The sequence below is a fragment of the Poecilia reticulata genome, chromosome 11 (assembly GCF_904066995.2).
Source record: "Poecilia reticulata chromosome 11, P_reticulata-male-v2, whole genome shotgun sequence".
NCBI classification, from domain to species: domain Eukaryota; kingdom Metazoa; phylum Chordata; class Actinopteri; order Cyprinodontiformes; family Poeciliidae; genus Poecilia; species Poecilia reticulata.
Genome location: NC_088840.1, coordinates 25343942 through 25365190, shown reverse-complemented (window position 1 = coordinate 25365190; position 21249 = coordinate 25343942). Strand labels below are relative to the sequence as shown.

Below are 21249 nucleotides of genomic sequence, written 5' to 3'. Positions count from 1 at the left end.
TAATTAATTTCAGTTTTACCCTTTAAGCACACTCACCCATCACCTCTCTGCCCCATCTTCTCACCAATTTGATCTTCTTTCCACTCCTCCTTTCCTTTTTCTTTCAGATGAGATTGATATGCTGGAGCGCCTCTGGCTGTCAGGAATTTGCCACAATGATAAGATTGAGGTATGATGTCTTATTCAAAGCTTAACTTAGTCTACTGAGCCATGTTCTGTGTGTATGTATTGATTAGTTAAGCAGTAAGATGTAACCATGAATTTCTCCAACCAATCACTTCTAGATCAGGCTGTCTATTCTCGCTGCAGTTTAGGGGAATTATCTTTGTAATTTCCTTCTTTCACTGCTACATTATTCTGTCCCTTCAGGTGATGAGCAGTAAGCTGGACATTGACAACATGGCAGGGGTATTCTACATGCTGCTGGTGGCCATGGGCCTCAGCCTCCTGGTGTTTGCCTGGGAGCATCTGGTGTACTGGAAACTAAGGCATTGTGTCAAAAGGTCTGGAGGGATGGACTTCCTCCTGGCTCTTAGCAGAGTAAGAAAGAAGAGATTCTTTAATAAATATTTTTTCTAATTTTAAGAATGACCTTTAAAGCCAATAAACTGTTGAAAAAGAGTCGTACAAACGTGGATTATTGCCAATCAGTGAATACGCTTTATGAATGTCTGGAGCTTCTGCAATGTCTCATTATTATAACTGCAGAAAGATGTCATTTCAATCAAGGCTAACAGCATTGGTGGGTGAACTGTTATAACATGATCTATGACTTGGACAGTTTTAGTTTATTTCCTAGTATTTTTCATCTATTTTACAATAAGATGTAAAATGTCTTACAACTTCCCATCATTCCCCCTGGCAAAACTCATACATAGTACTCTAGGATAGTGTAAGAAAATAAGTACATGCACTTATTATACAAAGAAAACTTTAGGACTATTTCTGAGTTCCCAACCAATCAGTGCTGAATGTTGTTGTCACAACCTTGTGAACTTGCAAAGGTTTAAAGGACAGACTATTTTTTCTCAGTGAGAGCAGGAAGAAAGCAGCAATATTTGCCAAAACCCAGAGCATTTAATTTCTCCCTGTATTTGAAAAGTTCATGTTCCATGTTCTTAATGCATCCCTGATCAAATATTCCTAAATTAAATAAATGAATAAATAAAATAAAGATAACCTCTAAGTTTTGATTTCTTTCTTGGCCAAACATAAAGTCAGTGTTTCTCAGTGAGAGGTCCAAATAGGCTAGCACTTTCTGCTATTTATAGTTCTTATCAGGGAAAACAGCATACACATTAGTACTGACTTTACAGTGCACAATGATATCTTTTCCCATAGTGTGTTGTCTTTCTAAGAATCATTGATTTAATGTTCTTGACTGAATTCCAGTTCACAGATTTCTAAATTAAACCATGATTTCAAATATAAACTGCATACTGTATATTTCAATATGTGCAACAGTATGAAGTTCAGTCAAAGATGTTTACTGAATTTCTAATATTTTCATTTTAGATAAAAGCATTCATGTGTAGAAAGTAGTCTGCTCCAGCCAGTTTTAAAATATTAAAAGAGGAACAAAAAACTTTGTGTGGTGGCGCAGGGGTTAATCACAACCCACATATGGAGGCCCTTGTCCTCGACGCAGCTGTCGCAGGTTCAATTCCCGGCCTGGCAACCTTTGCTGCATGTCTTTCCCCGTCTTTCATTACCAACTTTCCTATCAATTAACTATCAAATAAAAGCCACTAGAGTCAATAAAACCTTTAAAAAAAAATAACTTTGTCTGGGAATCATAATAGAAAATAATCAAAGGTCTCAGAGTTTTTAATAGCTGTGTCTCTGAAGTAGCTGATTTTACAAATTTGCAAACTATTGGCTTAAAAGAGGAGCTAATCAGTGGAACAACCATTAACTTCTTTCCAGATTACTTCAACATTGCTGATGAATGATTTATGCAGGACCAGATGTTTTGATAAACCTCAAGATTAAAAATGTTTTGGGTTATTTCCTGTTTTTAGAATGATTGGAATCAACCATGCTTATTTGTAATAATGTTTTCTGAAAGACCTGTTTCATGATAGAGTCAGAAAATAAAAAATAAAAAGTTTTCAGATGCAATCAAGATGTAGATTGCATGCAGACACATGTAGGCGCCCGTTTTATTGGCACTCGTCTCTGGCACTCAGCAGGGACAAGGGAACAAAGCCAAAATAAGTAGCAGCATTTATCTTTGGCATCATTTTAAGAAGAGCTTTAAGAGCCCAATGCAGAGTGATTACTCTGCTGTCTACTTTTTATGTCCACAGGGTTTCTGTAAGTTAAGCCCAGGCAGTTTGTGAGGGGCTAACTGTGAAAAATTGAAGGTTGTTCGTAAGCAAGTTAAATAATTAACTCAGAAAATTGTATGAAATAAAACATAAAAAAAACAACACAGAAAAGATAATTTATTTCAAAGTGGAGAGATATATGGTGTCATCGTAGAGAAAAACTGAGTTATAGCTGCTCGGTTAGATAGGGAAGCTTTGAGATAAGAAGAGAGCAGAACCAGCAGGCAGTGAGACGGTTGCGAGTTTTGAGTGGTGAGATAGTGCAGCATAAGACATGTTGGGCTGGCAAAAAGGTTGTGCAGGCCAGAAGCAAAAAAGGGAATTAAACAAATTACAAAAACAGTACAGAGTGAGGTCAGAGGTCAGCTTGACAGCAGCAGAAAGGTCAGAAATATGAAGTTCAAATAGATACAGCAATACTGCTTTCAAACAATGTTTGTACCGTTTGTTTGAATGGCTACTATAAAAAATCTGAATTGAAATAAGAGTGAGAAACAGACGTGAACGTTGTCCTAAGAAAAGTGTTGACATGAGCCACATTGAGATTTTTGAAAGCTGAGTTTTTTAACACTAGAAGAAAAAAAGGAGCATTTTGACATTTAGAACATTTTCAGTTTTGCTTAAAACTTTTAAAAAGAACTGCTCCATGGCATTTGTGAAATTGCTCCTAGATAATGGGATATTTGAAATTTGAACTTTGACCTCGACCCCTAGAACCTTATTAAGAATTTAATGTCAAAAATGGTTGTTACTCAGCTTATTGTTCTATAGCCTTATCCCAAATCATATTACATTAGTTCTTCCTCAAAATGTACACATACATTCCCTATGTAAAGTTTTTGAGTGCTTTGCAAATGTATTAAAAATAAAAAAATCAAGAAATCACATTTACACAAGTATTCATATTCTTTTGCCAATGAAGCTCAACATTGAGCTGTTTCCACTGATCATCTTTGAGATGTTTCTATGGCTTAAATGGAATCTACTAGTGATAAATGCAGTTAGTTGGACATGATTTGGAAAGGCATACACTCGTCTATTTAAGGTTCCACAGTTTACAGTGCAGGTCAAAGGTTAAACACCAACTACGAAATTAAAGGAATTGTGTGTCGACCTCAGAGACAGAATTGTCTTGAGGCACAAATCTGAGGAAGGAAACAGAAAAATGACACTGTAGACCACTCTCAATAAACCATTTGGTCAGCTACATTGTGTTTGATTCTCAGCAGTCTTTTTGTTTGTCTAGTTAAAGTTATTAGTTTTTGTTTTTTTTGCTGTTCATGTTATTTAGAAATATTGCAAGTAGATCTTCATTCTGGACAATTTGGAGTCCAGTTTCACATTTCTTCATTAATTCCCATCGTGTCAGCATACGTCCATTTTGATGGAAAATATCAAAGGGGTAAGCAATATGAAATAGTGAAATATTATACCTAATTTTCTTCACCTAAAGGTTGGTAAATGTTTATTAGGGCATATATAAACCTCTGCTTTTAAGTTTGTGTGTCTGGTTTCTGTCACTTCCTTGAACACAGTCAGCGACTTACCCTGATGTCCAATTTCACAGTGTGCAGCATCCTCTGCTCCAGGGACTGAGGTACTACTTCTGTCACTGGGAGTGCCAATTCATTTGTCCAGAAGGGCCATTATTATAGCCCCTCCATTAGATCTATATCCGGGTGGAGAGCAGATTTACAAGAGTCCTCATGCGTTTTATCATTATTATGGTGTGGATATCAAATGAGTCATCTTCCCCTATCGTGAGGAATAATAGAGATTTTGTGATTTACATGACCACTCTGAGCTGCTAATTGAGTTCCATTCCTCTTCTCTAACGTGTAAATAAAGGAAAGAGGAGCACAGTGTCACAGAAGGGACGTAGTTATGTGACATAAATTTCAGTTGACTTATGTTTTTTTTTACGGGGGAGGAGGGGCTCAAAATTTAGGATATTTAACCCAGTTTTATGTTTTGGTTTAATTGATTGAAGAGTCTTTTTCAGACTTTTCAGAACCAGGTAGCGCAAAAAAGAAAACTAAGAGAACAAGGCTCCAGGAACAGAAAACAAAACAACTAAACCAATTTTCACCATAAGACAGTTTAAAACTTAAGACAAATTATTACATAAAATTGACACATTAGTAATTATTTTTTTACAAATAAAATGTTTTAAGTTTATGGGGAACATTTTTTGAAGCAGTTGTCTATTCTTTCAACAGCAACAACATTGTACACTTTGGTAAAAGGTGATTTTTTTTTTCACAATAATCACATTAAATGTAGTTCTTGATTACATCTAAACTTTATTTTTGACCTGATTATTGGGGATTGGTTCAAATATTCAAATAAAATATATCTCAAAACTGTCTTTTAAAAGGTAGTTTTCACATTATTTATTACTCAGGTCAAAATAACTGTTTTTTTTTTCTTTTTTTTTCAAACCAAGGGTGTTGGCATCCCTGTTTTTCTGCAGTTGATATGTACATACAGTCTCCTTCTTTTCATACACGACTGCCTGCTGATCTAATTATGGTCCCTCTGTTATCTCTCCACCCAGGGGATGTACAGTTGCTGCCAGTTTGAGGATGAGACAGCGCCGGGAGGGAGCAAAAGCTCTTTACCTCAGTACCACTCTGTTACTACTATCCCCAGTGTCACCCAGCAACACCTTGTTACAGCCACAGTGAACAACACAACCGCTATCGCCATGGTGCAACAGCAACAACAGCAGAAGCACCTCCAACAGCAGCAAGGGCAGACCTATACCACTATGCTACCTGGATCACCAGCAGCTACAGGACACTCAGCAATGGCTCTGGGTCCTTCCAATAGCCCGTTATTGGAAGGCCCCATGCCTTGCTCCACCTTCCTGCCTCGTCATGACCGCAGATTGGCTGTGGTTGATCGCTGGAACAGGCCAAAGCCAGAAAAAGTCATGAGCGGAAGCAGCAGTGGAGGAGTGGGTGTTGGTGGGATTGCAGGTGGCATCACTGAACTGCAAGCACAGCAGCAGTATCAACAGAATCTTGGAACACATTGGAGCCTCCAGGTAGGGGTTCCTGGTGGAGGTGACACAGGGCTAGATGAATATAAGCGCTACTATGGTCCAATAGACCCAGAGGGGCTAGGGGCTAACTTGGACCAACAAGCAGGAGGTCCTCAACAGACTACCAAAGCCAATTCTCGAAGTTTTAAAGCCCCGGGGATGCCACGGCTGCCTCCAAAAGGCTCTCAGCAAGGACACCTAATCCCCAAGCCTCCTCCTCCACTCCCATCTTCTCCACGGAGGCCTCCCTTTTGGCGACGAGGAAGCCTTGCTCAGGCAAGGAGAAAAGGCTCAGGAGGTCCACTTTACGAGAATATTCTCCCTCTAGGGAGACGAGGAGGTGGAAGGTATGGGGCAGGTGATGGAGTTGGCAGACGAGGACGCCGGCCTCCTCCACCTCCTCCGCTTCCTGTGCCCGTCTCCTCCCCTACACACACCCCTACTACTCCGTCGTCTCCATGCCGTTTCTACTCATCTTGCACCAGTGCGTCGTCTTCATCCTCATCTTCTTCGTCTTCATCCTCATCTTCTTCATCCTCTGGGTCACTTTCTCGATCAAATTCCCCCTCATCATGCTCCAGTGAATGCTCCTACAACTCCTCACTCAGTTTCCGGTACCGAGCAGGAGATCGTGATTTTATGGTGGATGATGATTATGACTCAGATCTTCTTACTGAGGAATCAAGCCTTCTTCTTGGGTCACGGAAGAAAATTCGTTCCCGGAGGATGTCATCACGCTCACTACCATGTAGTCCACCACCTCCGCCAGTCCCTCCCCGAAAACCACATCCGCAGAGAAATTTTGGAAGAGAGAGAACCAGCAGTCAACTGGCGCAATTGCAGGAGTGGTGGGCATCATGGGGTGACAGAGAACGAGCGAGAGGAGGGACATCAAACAAAGATGGAGCAGTGAGTAGAGATGAGAAAAGACACCACAAAGAGAGAGAGCGGGAGAGAAAAAGGAGAAAGAAAGGACGAAAAAAGAAGAAGCGAGAGGAAAGGGAGAGAGAAAGGGAGCGTAAGCGCCGCAAAGCAAAGAAGAAGAGGAAGAAAGAGGATAAGACGAGAAAAAGAGAGCGAAAGAGGGCCGATCAAGAGGTTGGAGATCCAGAAAAACGGGAGGAAGTCAAATCAGCAACACCAGATTTCCCAGCTTACCCACCATTGAGGCGGGAATCATTTCGGAAAAAGAGTGAAAGCTCTATCAGAAGCTACGGATGGAACATCCCTGGCGAAGACGAAAGGAAGGATAGAGATGAGAAAGAGAGAGATGATGGAGAAGAGAGTAGAGGAAAAGACAGACATCACAGGAGAAGAAACAGCAAGAACCATCCTAGCTCTAGTAAGGCTTCTACATCTGTCAAGTTCTGGCGAGGAGGTAATCCATCCTCTGATGCCATACCATCTGCCTTTCTGCCCTTGTTACCTGTATCTTCTAAAAGAAGGAAAAGCAAAAGCTCAGACAGAGATGCTGTGGGCATTGAGGGAGAGAGGAGGCCACTGCTGGGAAGGAACGAAAAAGGTGAAATGCATTCCAAGGAGGGATTGTCTTTTCATGAGTGGGAATCTGAAGTAGAGGATGAGGAGGAAGATTCTGAGTCAGACAGGAGGAAAGTAGAACGTGGAAAAAGGCACAGAGGGGGCAGGACAATATCCGAAGAGGAGCGGGAACGTGATAAGGTAGTTGGGATATACTCTGATGACGATGGGTCTTCAGGAGAATTTGGGAAATTTGAGAGGTACTGGGAGGATCATGAAGGCAGGGCAGTGGGAGGAATTGGAGGAGGTGGTTGGTTTTTTAGCACATATCCCTCTAGGGATAAAGCAGGCAGTGTCAACAGCAGGGATGACCTCTTCCAAGAGCGAGGAGAAAGATGGGGAACGGCAGAGAGTGCGTGGGGATCTAGTGCAGGTGGGGGTGGTAGAGGAGAGAGAGGCTGGGGGTCAGGTTCACACTGGCCTCCGCCTCCTCTCACCCCACCTCCACCCCGTCGATACTGGTCAGTGGACAAGCTTCACATACAGGATGAGAAGAAAAGTAAGCGCAAGTCCAAGGACAAAAGTCGGGGGCACACTGCCTGCTCCTCCTGTCATTCACCTCGACACCATCCACGTTCCTCTAAATGGGCTCGTGTGACTTCACGAAGCCAGGAAGAGCTGTACCACCACTGCCAGAGTTTTGGTGGTCCCTTGAAACCAAAACACGACTCCTCATCATCATCCAAACCTGATCGACCACACAATCTTTCTAAATCTGGTAGCCAGTCAAACTTAAGCATCCAGCAAAGGACACAGAGAACAGAAAAGGATCGAGATCGAGGAAGACAACCATCCCCACCTTCGTCTCTCGTATCAAACTTGCCATTACAGCTCCCAGCCCTTCCAGCTCCTCCGTCCTCGTCTCACTCTATTCATGCTCCTCTCCCTACCTCCTCCTCATCTGTGTCCTCTCCCTCAGTGGTTTCATCTGCACCGGGAGCAATCCAGGCCTCTTCAATGGCTTCGGCAAGTGCCAAACTGCAGTACCAGAGACTGCGCTCTGTACCCCAGCCCCAGAGATTTCCTCAGTCTCCTCACTTACCCCTAAAAGCCAAGAGCCTTTGCTCACGAAGGGGCTCAGCTCATTTCTCCAGTGTGGAGAGTGAAGTGTGAATCTAAGCAAGACAACAAAAGCTCTACGAATGTCCTGCAAAGTTGACATAAAAAAGAGAAAGTGCAAATATGGCTGTGAGGCTTAGTCAGTTCAGCTCTGAGCCTGTTCCTTAATGTTCTGCACAAATGAACAAACAAACCAGAAAGCCAATCAGAGCCAGTGGAGTAGGTCAAGAGAACACAGGACCATTTTTTTCTTACCGTTGCCTCGTTAAAATTCTCTCATCCTGTGAAAGACAACAACAGCATTGACTTTGAATAATGCTAAACATTAGAGTAATCTGACATGAAAAGCATCACTAATACAGAAGGCATATTTGCTGTTATAAGTAAAGGATTTTGAAAAGGTAAAGCAGTGAAGTAGTCAGTGCATTCAGAGAAATCTCAATACTTTCTGAGGGCTCAGAAACTTTATAGTACTGTATGCCCACTGCTCTCAGAAGCCTTTAACACTGAACACTGTTCTTATTTTTTCCTTTTAAACAAATTGCTTACCTTGATTTTCTTTTTTCCCAAACAAACTGTTTACACTCCCGCAGAACTGTGACGGCCACCTAAAGTATCTTTGTTGCGTGATCAATGCCTTCTCGTTAAGAGGGACAGGAGGGTGGTTACCACCTGTTTTTGTTTTTTCTTTTTCTTTGCTTTCTTTTCCCTCCAACTTTATTACCTCGTTCCCCCCTGCTCCTTTTTTTCATTTTCTGTTTCTATTTTTTTTTCTTGACTTCCTTTGTGTGTTCTTCACATGCCAGTCTTTTTTTTTTCAGCTCTCTCGCCAGCTCCTCTCCTGTTCTCTCCTCTTGCCTCCTCTCTTTGATGTGATTATTCTGTGTGTCTGTGCTTTTCTGTGTTTGTATTCTTGACAACAGGGTAAGTCAGCTGTGACTGATATTCTTCTGGCTTAATGAAAAGCTGAGTGCCAAACTTAAGTAGAGCTCAACATCAACATGTATAATGTTTCCAGCTGTGTTTCCTTTTATCTCGCAGAATATTACATCACCTCCAATACTGTATGTGCTCACACTGATGCAAACACACACACACACAACCCCACAGATGCTCAAACACATGTAAGAACTCACACACATTACCAAGTCAAGTTATCTACTCTCCTTCTTGAGCAATACATTATGCCACATTTGTTCTTGTTAAAGCTTTATACTTAAATACCATTTCTTTACTTCTGTGTCATAGTTGTTGTTGCTATTGATGGTGTTTTAAATGTCAAGACATGTATTAAATCTAATACAATGTAATCACTGTGCCATGCTACTCTAGCTTGGGTACACATAAAATGTTCTCACAACTACCTAACTACAAAACTGGAGGCAGTTTCTGTTCCCTGCCTGTTTTTCGACTGAATGTAAAGTCAGCCGCCAACATGTGTGCTGCACCATTTACTGTAAGACACTTGAAGATGGAACTTGTAGCACTTCAGAGGGTCTACATGCGTGGTAAAGAAACAGATGTTACGCTGATGCGGGTTATTGTTGACGAAACGGGGTGAGCAACAATATGTGAATCTTGTGGAGTTCTAAAGAATTAGAGCTGCCATTGATTGGAATTGAATTGTCTTTTTTTTTCTTGTTAATTTTTTCTTATTGTTTTTTGTTGACTTTATTTTAGTCTTCAAGTTAGTGCCAAGGCTAGAGAACAAAAAAATAATACTTTATAAAAACGTATTAAACCACTTTTGCTTGCCATCAACCAAAAGACATGTAGTTAAGCAGCTTGTTGGTGATTTACAGGTTGTTTGACTTTCTAGCCTTATGCTAATTGCTCCTGTCAAGTATGAGTAAGAAGGTATGTTAATATATTATCAGAAAGTTATTTATTTACCTAGGAGTACATTTAGTGCCAGAGCCGTTTTGATGTCACAGGGAAGATGCTTGTGATGTGATAAGTGTTGGGTCTAAATAAGAGTATATGGGAGACACAATGGAATCTATTGTGATATTTTGTTAAAAATATTAAAAAGCATTTCTCATCTTGTAAATGTGTGATCATAAGACATAGCTTTTTATCCATGGCATGGCTGACACAGTTACTACAAGTTTCAGTTCCTTAAAAATTAGGTTAAATTTAAGAGTTTTTTTGGGTTTTTTAAACCGGAGGCTGGGCATCAGCGAAGCGGTGGGAAAAAGACAAAGGTTTTATTAGTTGCCGAAACGTCCTGAGCCATCTTTCCCTAAAACTCTGGTCAGCTCATGTTGATCGCCTGGAACTGCATCTGAGCCATAATTTCATTTAACTGAAGAAAACAAAGCAGAGACTAGCTTTTTAATATAGATATTGTCATATAGAGTTTGTCTTATTTTCATTGAGATAAAATTATTTATATTTCATATATGTAAATATAACTGCCATCATAAAAAATGTAAGATGTTTCAAAATGTTCATCTGTTTAAGTAACAATAAAAAAGTCTCAATTTAAACCACACTAAGCAGATACAGTAGAATGAAATTCACACACGTAAAAACTGAGCCATTCTTTGCTTTGCATATTACAATCAACAGCCTTTTGATAAACTAAGCAAACATGGGGGGGTCATGCCTCTATGCACTCACAAACCAAGCAACCTAAATTTGACTCCAAACTAGAATTAAAACGTATTTGGCTTGATGTGTGTGAAGGCTGTCGCAAAAAAACTTTAATGTTAGTCAGCATTATAGATATGTAATTATACAGGAGGTCAGTTGCACAACAGCTAGTGAAGGTCTGAACGTAAAGCTTGAGTGTTTGCTTAAAAAAAAAACTCATCAATCTTTTCCTCTTCTCTCCTCTTTTTTCCCTCACGTCTATCCATTGTGCTGGTATCTGTCTGCAATTGTAAAGCTGGTATGTTTTTAAAAAAAAATAAGTATCTACTGATATATTTATTTAATCTAGAAAAAGCCCATTTCTTTCTATGTATATAATAGTATATTTCAAAACTCTATTATCTGTTATATAAGTTTGTCTACTAAATTCATGGTATTATCTTGAAAATGTCTTTTTTGTCTGTGTCTCTCCTTGTCTCAGACCTACTGCCCAGCTCCCTCCCTCACCCCCAGTGAAAACAGAGACCAGTATGTAACTGTGTTTTTGCTCACCTGAGACCAACCATCCGCCTACATTAGCTACTTACTGTAGCTAGTGCAAAGAGTATAGTGACAACAAGGAGGGGAGCACGAGTGTCTTAAGACCACGTCACTGTAGCAGTGATGGTGTGTGTTTGTCTACCCAGAGGGGCCTTCATTTTTTTGGTTTGGGCTACGGATAGAGAACTAACTAAATATTTTAATGATGCAGCAGCTTTTACCACAACTTTCATACGTGAAAGGGTCGTGATCTTAACCCTCGGTTTTAGTTCATTGCATTCGTGAGTCAATACCACACAATCTCTCTTAAACACAAAGTAGTGAGCAGCACAAATCTTTCTTTGTTACTTCTTACTAAACATGCATTGCATATCTGTCAAGCTGCTGAACGACAAAACATACAAACACAAATTGTATATTTCTTAAGCAAACTGTCTTTTCTGAATACAGAGCTGATGTATCTGACTTTGACGCCTGTGAGAAGAGCTAAATCTGTTTATTACCACTTTGGCTAAAAGGGGCTGATCAACGGCTTTCATGAACACAGGTGCATCAAAAAATATTTATATTATGAAAAAGGTGAATATTTTCTGCCACTCATCTCAGAAAGTGAGACTCGTACAGCTTCAATACACACGGAGTAGAAGATTTATTTCTCGTAATTTAGATGAGTATGACTTACAAATGATAAAAATCCCAAATTCAGTGTCAGGAAACGTCAGGTTTCTGAAAGCGTAAATTCATTTCTACGCATTCAATACTTTCCTGGAGCTTGTTTTGCATGAATAACTGCATGGAAACTATTAGCCTGTTACACTGCTGAGGTGTAAAGGAAGCCTAGGTTTCTTTGATGGTGCCCTTCAGATCATCTGTTGTTTTTGGGAGTCTTTTGTCTCTCATCTTCCTCTGGCCAATACTCCAGGGAGTCCTGTGGGGTTCGGGTCGGGTCAGACAGACAGAGCCTGGAACACTGTGGTCACTGAACCAGCTTTTGGTACCTTTGACAGTAAGGGCCTGTGCCACATCCTGGTGAAAATTGAAATCAGACTCCACAAATCTTGAGATCAGAAGAAGCGTGAAGTGCTTTAAAATGTCCCAGTAGATGCCTGCAGGCTTCACATAATGCAGTGGATCAGCGTCAACAGGTGACATGAAATGTGGATTCTGTATCTCTCCACTCGTCTCCACACTCTTAATTTCCAAAGAATCAAAAACTGTATTTCATCTGAAAAGAGGACAGGGGAGCAGGAGTCCAGTTCTTGTTCTTCTTAGTGAAGGTGAGATACTTCTGAGACCTGAGTTTCAGGAGGTGCATGACACAAGAAATGCATTATTTTCATCCCGTGCATAGTGGCTCGTTTTGTCCTGACTACAGCCTCAGTCTGCTCCTTGTGCAGCTCACCTGAATTCTTGAAAACAAATTGCTTAACTATCCTCTCAAGAATGTGGTTATCCTTGTTGCTGGTGCACAACTTTGCACCACGTTTTGTCCTTCCATGTAACCTTGCTTGGAAACAGCAACGACCTTTTATGATTTACCCTCGTGGAGAGTGTCAGTAGCTGCTTTCTGCACATTTGCTGAGTCCAACATTCTTCCTACTGACCCAGAGGGAAAAACCATTTAGAGGTTTTGAGTTTATTAGCTGATGTAAAAATGAATTTCTAATATTTAACTTTTTTTGCAATCCTCTAATTATCTTAGACACTGAACTTTGGGTTTTCATTAGATGCAAGACATAATCATCAAAATGATCATGAATAAAGACCTGATATATTTAACTGTTATTAATCAATGTAACACGTTTCACTTTCTGAAATGAGTGATTTTTTTTTTTTTTCTCTTTTTGTACTTACCTGTAGACTGGTTCGGTAATGTTTTGCTTTATATCTAATGATATAAACAGTATAATATCCCATGCTGTCAATAACAACTTGGCAGCAATTACTGTCTTTTACCTGTTATAATATTTGATCCAGCATTGTTGGCCTGCTTATGACTTTTTCCTCCATTGATTACTGCTTTTGTGCCATGGTGCCATTTACAATTATCCCTTCTTCTCTTTTCAAAGTACTGAAGACAGTATTTAGTTTATTAAAATCCTAAAACATCCACAAAACTTCAACAAATTTAACACATGCAGGAGCAGTAAAAATGTACGTCTATCATCGGTTGCAAAAAAAATTAAAAAAGATAATATTTCTGACACAACACCTCTTAAATCACAGCAATTTTAGAGCAGATACATTTGTAGAAATCTGCAGGGCGGGCTAAAAAAATGTCTTCAAAGTATGCCTTAAACCCAACAGGATATAGGCCATTTTGGATCTAAGCTGCCATTTTCAAGGTTTTACACATGTGGTACTTTGACAAATGCCTCTGGGGACTTTCACATATCAGCTTTAAATTTGCTTCAGTACATTCCTAAGACAGACTGAATAAAATCTAACACCCCCTACTTCATATTAAATATGAAGTCCAAGGAAAAAATACTTCCTATACATTGACAATGACAAGCCCTGCTTTCATAACTACGTATTGGTGACGGTATTTGCAATTCTGAATTACGGAGATTGATTCGGAATTGCTCACAATTTGTAGATGCAGACTTAAATATTTAGTTTTAATGAAGTTGGATTTTTTTTTTTTTTACTTCCTCATTGCTCTTTTCCCGTTAGATTTTACAGAGTACATGTTTGAGAAGAGTAACTGACGATATGATCAATGTGAAGTTTAATTTATCTTAGGATTATGTGAAACTAAGTTTCATCCTGCACTGGAAGCACATCTGCAATTTTTGCTCATATGCCTCTGAACAATGTCTTAAGTTCTTGTGTTACTCCTGCTGTAATGACTGACTGTGTGGGGGAACTGGCTGTTCTGTGTTTTGTGTCAGCACATCACACAGGCAGACAAACAAACATGGCAAATTCACATGAGAGTCACAGATTCATTCACAGGTGTGGTAAAATGCTGCCACCACTCTGCTTTAGCCACACATGCCAAACAATGGGGACAATGACAACATTGTGCTGTAATGCAAGTGGGACAAAAATAAAAAAGATGATTTTAATAAAAACATGATGTGTGTCGAGGTTTTCTTCTTCTATGCTATGAATTATGGAGATACTGTTTCACACAGTTGCTTAAATCTCACTTGTAATTAATGCAATTACATATCATTTTCAAATTATTTTGTCTTATGCACTATTTCTGCTGGCATTGTTTCTCGTTCTCCCTTGGCCCAATTAAATAGGAGTAAAGTAGGACTAACCATATTCACGTTTCACAATGTTTCTAAACGTACATCTGACACAATTTGTGCTGCTACAGATGTCAATAAGCTGACATTTTTCTTCTGATGACTGTTTATATTCAGAGCACTTTGCTGAATTACCAGACTGACATTGACATGTTTATTTCAGTTCTAATTTATCATGCAGTCCTACAGGAAGAAAAGTACCCAAACATACGACTGCGAATCTAACTTTGAAAGTGGATGCTTTGATTTATGAGAATAAGACCATTTTTTCTTTATTTTTTAAAATCATTTTGCATTGTGATTTAACATTTTTACATGACTATGCTGAAACAGTCTCTCACAGTTGCACAGCTGCCTAAAAAGGTAGACGTTTGATCCAAACAATCCCAGAAAGTCACATTTCATTTGCAGATGTCAGCTTGTGCTCCTGTCTTTTAATCTCCACCATTTCAACATCTGCATTCAGACGGGCAGAAAAGGGAGAAAGAGAACGGCGGTGAAAAGAAGTGCCAGATCAAGACAGTGGCAACAATAACAGAATAAGGTCTAAACTAAGACGGTGAAATGGGTGAAAAAAAAATGACATGAAATGAAAATGATGCAGCGTTGCATTCTGATGCCGTCTGGAGAGCAAGATAGAGCCGCTTGTCGTTGCTGCTGTCCATTGGCCACCTCTGAGTGCTGCATCCATTAGGAACACAAGATACAGAGAAATCACACACATGTACACACATCCTCTGTTCCTTACAGCCGTCTTCAGTGCAACATATTACAGTCATACAGACTCTTTACAACAAGCATTATCTTCCACCTGTCATTTTGCAATTCTATTCTTAGTACCCTGGTCCACAAATTCATATGTGGTTATTCTAGGTAAAACAATGGACTAAAAAAAACAACACATGAACTGCATTTCTGTTATGTGCTGGTTTTATTCTGAAATAATCGTGTTCCTGCAGAGCAGACCTTCATGTGTGACTGGCTGCATAAAAGCTCCAGCTCAACCCCTTGTAGTATGAAAGCTGTTAAATGTCAGAGTTCATTAGTATATTGCCTTCCAGTCAAAGCTCTCAATGCTACTTTTAGTAGATGGTTATAAATTGCTGAATAACTGTGATGTCACAGACACCTTAAGCTGCACCTGTAGTAAATGCCAATGTGTGATAATTCACGTTTGTTTTTGACCTTAACAGATGCACGTGTTAGAAAAACATCTAAAAAAAAAAAAAAAAAACCTTCAATCTGTTCTTTCTCTGGACATATTCTAATGGTGACAGGCCGATGAAGCAGGGTTGACGCTAGAAAATATGTTGATGGCACAGTATATTAACTGAAGATGAAGTATAACCTCATTGTGTTTTAATTTAAAATCAAGAAGTTTTTTTCTGGAAAAAAAGGAGTTGGGTTAGTAGTTTAGTGACGCAGGATGAAGTTCAAGACTTAATCTAGCGTGACACCAAATGGTTTCTGTACCGCTGACCGATGCCCACGTCGACTTTGCTCTCAGGCATGTTGCATCATATTCGCTTGCAGACAGCAGGAGAACATTTCTCCCATCAGCCTGTCTGCAAAACAATGACCATCACATTTAATTACGGTTAAGAGGGATCAAATAAACGCTGAACAGCTTGAAGAAACGGCTTCACACACATCCGCTGCGGTATGACCTTGACCTGTGAGATATCGCTTGAGGCAGCATACATTACCATGTATTTTTTTAAACCTGATTTGCGGACAGACGCTGCAGGTCATTCAGATTTACAGCTGGGGTGGGGTGTGGATCTCAAACAGCAGATCGTTTTCTCAATAGCTGAAGTATCAGAAAGGCGTCTGAAACAGAAAATCAACGGTTTGCAAACAGGTCATGAATTTAATTAATACATTACTTTTAGCTTTTCTCTAAAAATAAAAAATGTGTACATTTCCACCAATTCTTCAGACAGTTGCCCTAAATCTGGAATACCATGTGCAGTCATATTTTTAAAAAATGAATTGAAAAAGTAATTTATTTCAGTTAACCAAATGAAACAATCGTAAGTTAATGACACAGACTGATGTTTTCAAGACTTTATTTCTGTCAGTTTTAATAATTTTCTATTTACCGAAACTTACAAAACATGTTAAAATTATAAACCTACATGAGAGTAATAAATAACATTTTTAATATGCAGTATATGTAATACTTTTTAAGGTATTACACATTAAAAGCATGTGTAATACCTGCATAAAAGTTGTTGTAAAGAGACCCTTTTACTTCTAATATGACAAAAGAGCCTTATTGGAGCATTATTTGAATGTGACTAAATAAACATGCAACTATAGCCTATTTTTATATTTGTATTTATACCTTATTTTACATTGAAACATTATTATACATTTGAGGAAGTACATGAAGAGATTTAAATAACAATTGGATTGAGTTGGACTGTAGTCCAATACCAGAACATTTTTCAGTAGAGCCAGAGCTACATAGAGCAACAAAAGTCCAAAATCACTGTGGTTGTTATAGTGTTTAACAATTCAGTTATCTTGTTCAATGTGATTTCACTAATTTGGGCTCACAGTGATTAATTCCAGGTCTGATGTTTGCCATAATTAATTTTCCTAAATCTGTCTGTGTATGCATGAGCCCACTCTGCAGTGATGAGATAAACTGGAACAGGGATTGGATCAGCAGTTATAAAAATACCACATATTTATCCAAAAACTCAATTCTGTTTTTTACGAAAGTCTATTGCTTGCTTATTGGCATGAGATGTGGTTAAAACCTGAGAAGTGTTAAGTGATGGATTTTCTCATTAAAATTGAAATTGAAGATACACTTTAACCTAAGAGTCCTTCTTCATAATCCACTGCAGATAATTGAGAATCTTGTGGTGTGTGTATGTGCATGCATGTGTGTCACAAAACTGTGCTGCTTATGAGTTAGGATTTTTATGTTCAACGGTTGATTCCATATGCGTTTGATGAACAGAACTGGGGCACCACCATAGCAACCAATGAGTCAGTTTCTGATTTCCCAGTTTTGTATCACAGTCCTTTACTAAAGGCATTGCTAAAGTGCCTCAGGTTCAGCTTACTGTCATCTTCACCAGCAGCAGCGTGCTCTAAAACTAACCCCATTCTGAGACGGCTGAACACTGCGGTCTTGCAGGCTTCTGAATTTTTGAAACTTTGGCTGTGCTATAGGAAGAGATTTTTCGTTAAATATATTCAATGGGGAGCAACATTTGGTGTCCAAATGCTTCTGTGTTAATGGTCTAACCTCAAGAAGGTACAGGTACTGTTACAAATATTTATGAAACCTTTTAAAAGACTTCACAGCTAAGTTAGATTTTGTTTTTGTGGTTACATTCATTGCTGTACAATTTCTTCCGCATCATTTTTGTTGGTCGTGACACCTAGCATTGAGGAGAAAGATTACAGAAGTTGTTTTTTATTTTTGGCAAACTTAAGACTGGCCTTTGTTTTGCACATCAGTGACTCTGGTTAATATATCGTTTAAGTTAAAACCTGGACTGAGTATCCAGTAGCAGCACTGATATAGGCAATACGGGTCTTTGCTCAGGGATCCTCAGCATGGAGGAGCACTGCAGAAACTTGGGCAAAGTCTCTTTTCATTTGAGACTCATTTCATTTCAATACTTAAAATCATTCATTGCAAATTTAGTCTGGTCTGGTCATCAAAACTTAGAACTAAAGTTTTCAATACCGATGTTGGATCTGACGATAAATCAGGGAAAAATGCAGACAAATTAGAGTTTATAATATGTGGGAGCATATTAATGAAGTAGCCTGAGTGTTAACATGTATGACCCTTTTCTCTTTATGTCCTTGGATAGGATGCATGCATATCTTTTTATTTTCTGCATACATATGACCTTCTCTCCATGTTTATGTGTGCGCACTTGACCACTGCACATCGAGCACAAACACACACACACACACACACACACACACACACACACACACACACACACACACACACACACACACACACTCATAAGACGACGTGTCTAGAATACGAGCCACAGCATAATGGTGGAAGAAAAGAGATTGCTCCCGTATCCAGGGGCAACGCAGGTAACAGGAGGATAAGCTGCGCTGACTGAAGGAAGCCCTGTTCTGCTGCGTCTCCAGAGCCCCGAGACATGCTTGAAGACATTTGCAGCTCTAATAGATTTTTGGAAACCGACTGCTTCATGTTCATAATGAAGAGATTTATTTTCATGACAGATTTATGTAAGGATGGGAGACAGCAGCTACATGTTTATCAGGAGGACAGAATTCCAGTCACATGTACAAGCTGTTGATTCCACTGATTAGCTCTGCCTGCCTGTTTGGTAGAGCGTTAATCAGTGTAATCACCTGATGGGGTGATAATGCTGGAGCTTAAACCACAGGTTTTTTTAACTCACATCAATACCTCATTAAACAGTCTTCTGATGACAGCTTCACAGATTTACCTTCACTGATGAAATCTTAATACACTCCTTCTTCCCTGTAGGATTAAATTATGTTCAGCAAAGATTTGTGAACCAGCAGGCCAAAAGTCAAAGTTGTCTTGAGAAATATTTTTTTCATAAACTTCATATCACTCAGGTTAGGGTTAGAGAGGTGCTGGTTTTACATTCAATAGAAAATGAAGGAATTGCAAGCATTTTGGCCATACGCTTTAAATGCATCAAACTTTGCTGCAAGTTGGTGCATTTGTCAGTAAATGGTGAACATTTTTATTTTTGATGCAATTAATGAATATGAAACAGTATTTAGATTTTTTTTAGGATATGACTTGCTGTTAATCAATCAGGGTTGATCAAAAGAAGATCGATCAGTTCCACCCTCAGAATTATTAGTGCATCTCCCATTTTGATCGTCTGCATTCCTAATAAAGATGAATAAAGATACATGTTCTTCATATTTGACCCTGATTTTTTTGGAAAAACAACACTGTCAAATCCTTTCTATCAGTATCACATCATCTTCTAGAACAAGCAGTTACTGTTGTAATTATTCAAATTTCTTGGACTGATAAATATCAAGCAAATTAAATATTTGAAAACAGAAAATTATTTTTTTCCAACTACTCTGTAATGGATTTGTTTCTTTGAAGCAGTGTATAACGCCTATGATGAAAAATGTATTAGAATTTTTCTTTTTCTCACTTTTATCTTCTTGTCAGATGTATAAATTTATTCACTTTATCTTTTCTGGAAGCTCGTTATTCCTGTATTCTTGAAAACAGAAGATATAAATATAGAATAAACTTAGGTTGACTTTTCTTTCTTGAAAAGTTTTTACAACTTACTGAATAAAAGAAAAATCTTATTTGGACTCATCAAAAAGCTACTTTATCAAACAGGCCTGGTTGCATCAAAGCAGAAGAATTTAACATTTTTATCCTGCTTTTAATAGAGTTTTACTTTAGTAAGTGTTTCATTTCTCAAAGGTCTTGAGCTTAATTTATTCATGACTACAGTAAGTTTGTGGCGTGTTCTTCTTGTGCATTAACAGTGGAATCCTGTTTCTAATATGGAGGAGGGAACTCTGCCAGCTGCAGATATATCAGCAAATACTTAACTAACTAAAAATGCCTCCAATTGCCTATTTTAATTGCTAAAACTCTAAATACCTTGATATGAATAATTACAGTGGGAAAGTGGAAAGCGAATCTATCCATTTTCTTGCACCCTTGTCCCTCAGTGGGGTCGGGAGGGTTGCTGGTGCCCATCTCCAGCCAACGTTTCGGGCGAGAGGCGGGGTCACCCTGGACAGGTCGCCAGTCTGTCGCAGGGCAACACAGAGACACACAGGACAAACAACCATGCACACACACACCTAGGGGCAATTTGGAGAGGCCAATTAACCTGACAGTCATGTTTTTGGACTGTGGGAGGAAACCGGCCGACCCCAGGCCGGGAATCGAACCCAGAACCTTCTTGCTGCAAGGCAACAGCTCTACCAACTGCGCCACTGTGCAGCCTGAAAGCGAATCTACAGTATTCCTAATTTTCGCTCTTGGAGTTATAGTACATAAAGGCCAAGGAAAATATATGTTGTTACTTGATCGGCTGCTTTACAAATGTCTGCCATTTAACTATCAAGCTGCATCACACCCTGGTATTTTTCATAACTGGATCCGGTTATGTTTATTACTTTCCTGTTTTTCCCTCCTATCTTCATGTTCTGTTCACCAAAAACAGAAACGTCACCTTGATGTTTCTGCTTTTGTTGGCTTTTCATTTAATCGTTCATAAAAAGTTCATTCCAAGTTCTAGTCCGCATTTTCATTCAGCCCGACACTGACATTAGTACTACAAATAATGCAAATATAGTTAATTTGATGTATAATAAATGAATAAACAGTCTTTAGAATTAAAGATTGTTTTTCTCTAGCTTGTTCTAATTTTTTATTCCACCAAATATGCAAACTTCTGCATGTTTTGTTTTCAGTTGTTTTAATGCTGAGGAGATGCAGTGGTTTCACTTCATACCCAGAGGATACGTGCAGGATCACATTGAAAAATGAGACACATTGGGTGAGATAAAAACTCAAGTGATTTCTATTTTTTCCCCCCACTGTGTCCTACTTTCTGGGGTAGTGATATCAGAGCACATCCTGCTGTTTGCAGTTCTGACAGGTGAAGAGAAAAGAGGGATCATCTTTTTTCTAACCAGTATCTTCTTACATTTGAATTCTTTGACCTGAATATGATCATAGTAAACTTTTTGACAACATCCGTCACAGTTTATTTTATTCTAATTATTGTTAAACTGGTCATGTTAGTATCAATTTGTCTGTATACTTTGTAAAAAATAAATCCTTTTAAAGCATCTAACAAGCACTGAGCATAATCAACATCTTTTTAGACTTGTAGAG

The 21249-nt window shown here is 39.0% G+C and overlaps 1 protein-coding gene across 2 annotated transcripts in view; it reads left to right on the top strand.

Annotated features, from left to right (window-relative positions):
• grin2da (glutamate receptor, ionotropic, N-methyl D-aspartate 2D, a) overlaps positions 1-14191 on the top strand; it is a 187858-nt gene extending 173667 nt beyond the window's left edge. The window contains exons 17-20 of one of the 2 annotated variants that reach the window (XR_014089670.1): positions 108-169; positions 370-540; positions 4888-10867; positions 11051-14191. Coding sequence is in view for 1 of the 2 variants with exons in the window: in XM_008422705.3 (XP_008420927.2) it covers positions 108-169; positions 370-540; positions 4888-8028 (3374 nt within the window). In the remaining variant the exon portion in view is untranslated. Of the gene's footprint in view, positions 1-107; positions 170-369; positions 541-4887 lie in introns of both variants that reach the window. The other variant, XM_008422705.3, reaches the window with a different exon arrangement.
• The last annotated feature ends 7058 nt before the right edge of the window (positions 14192-21249 follow it).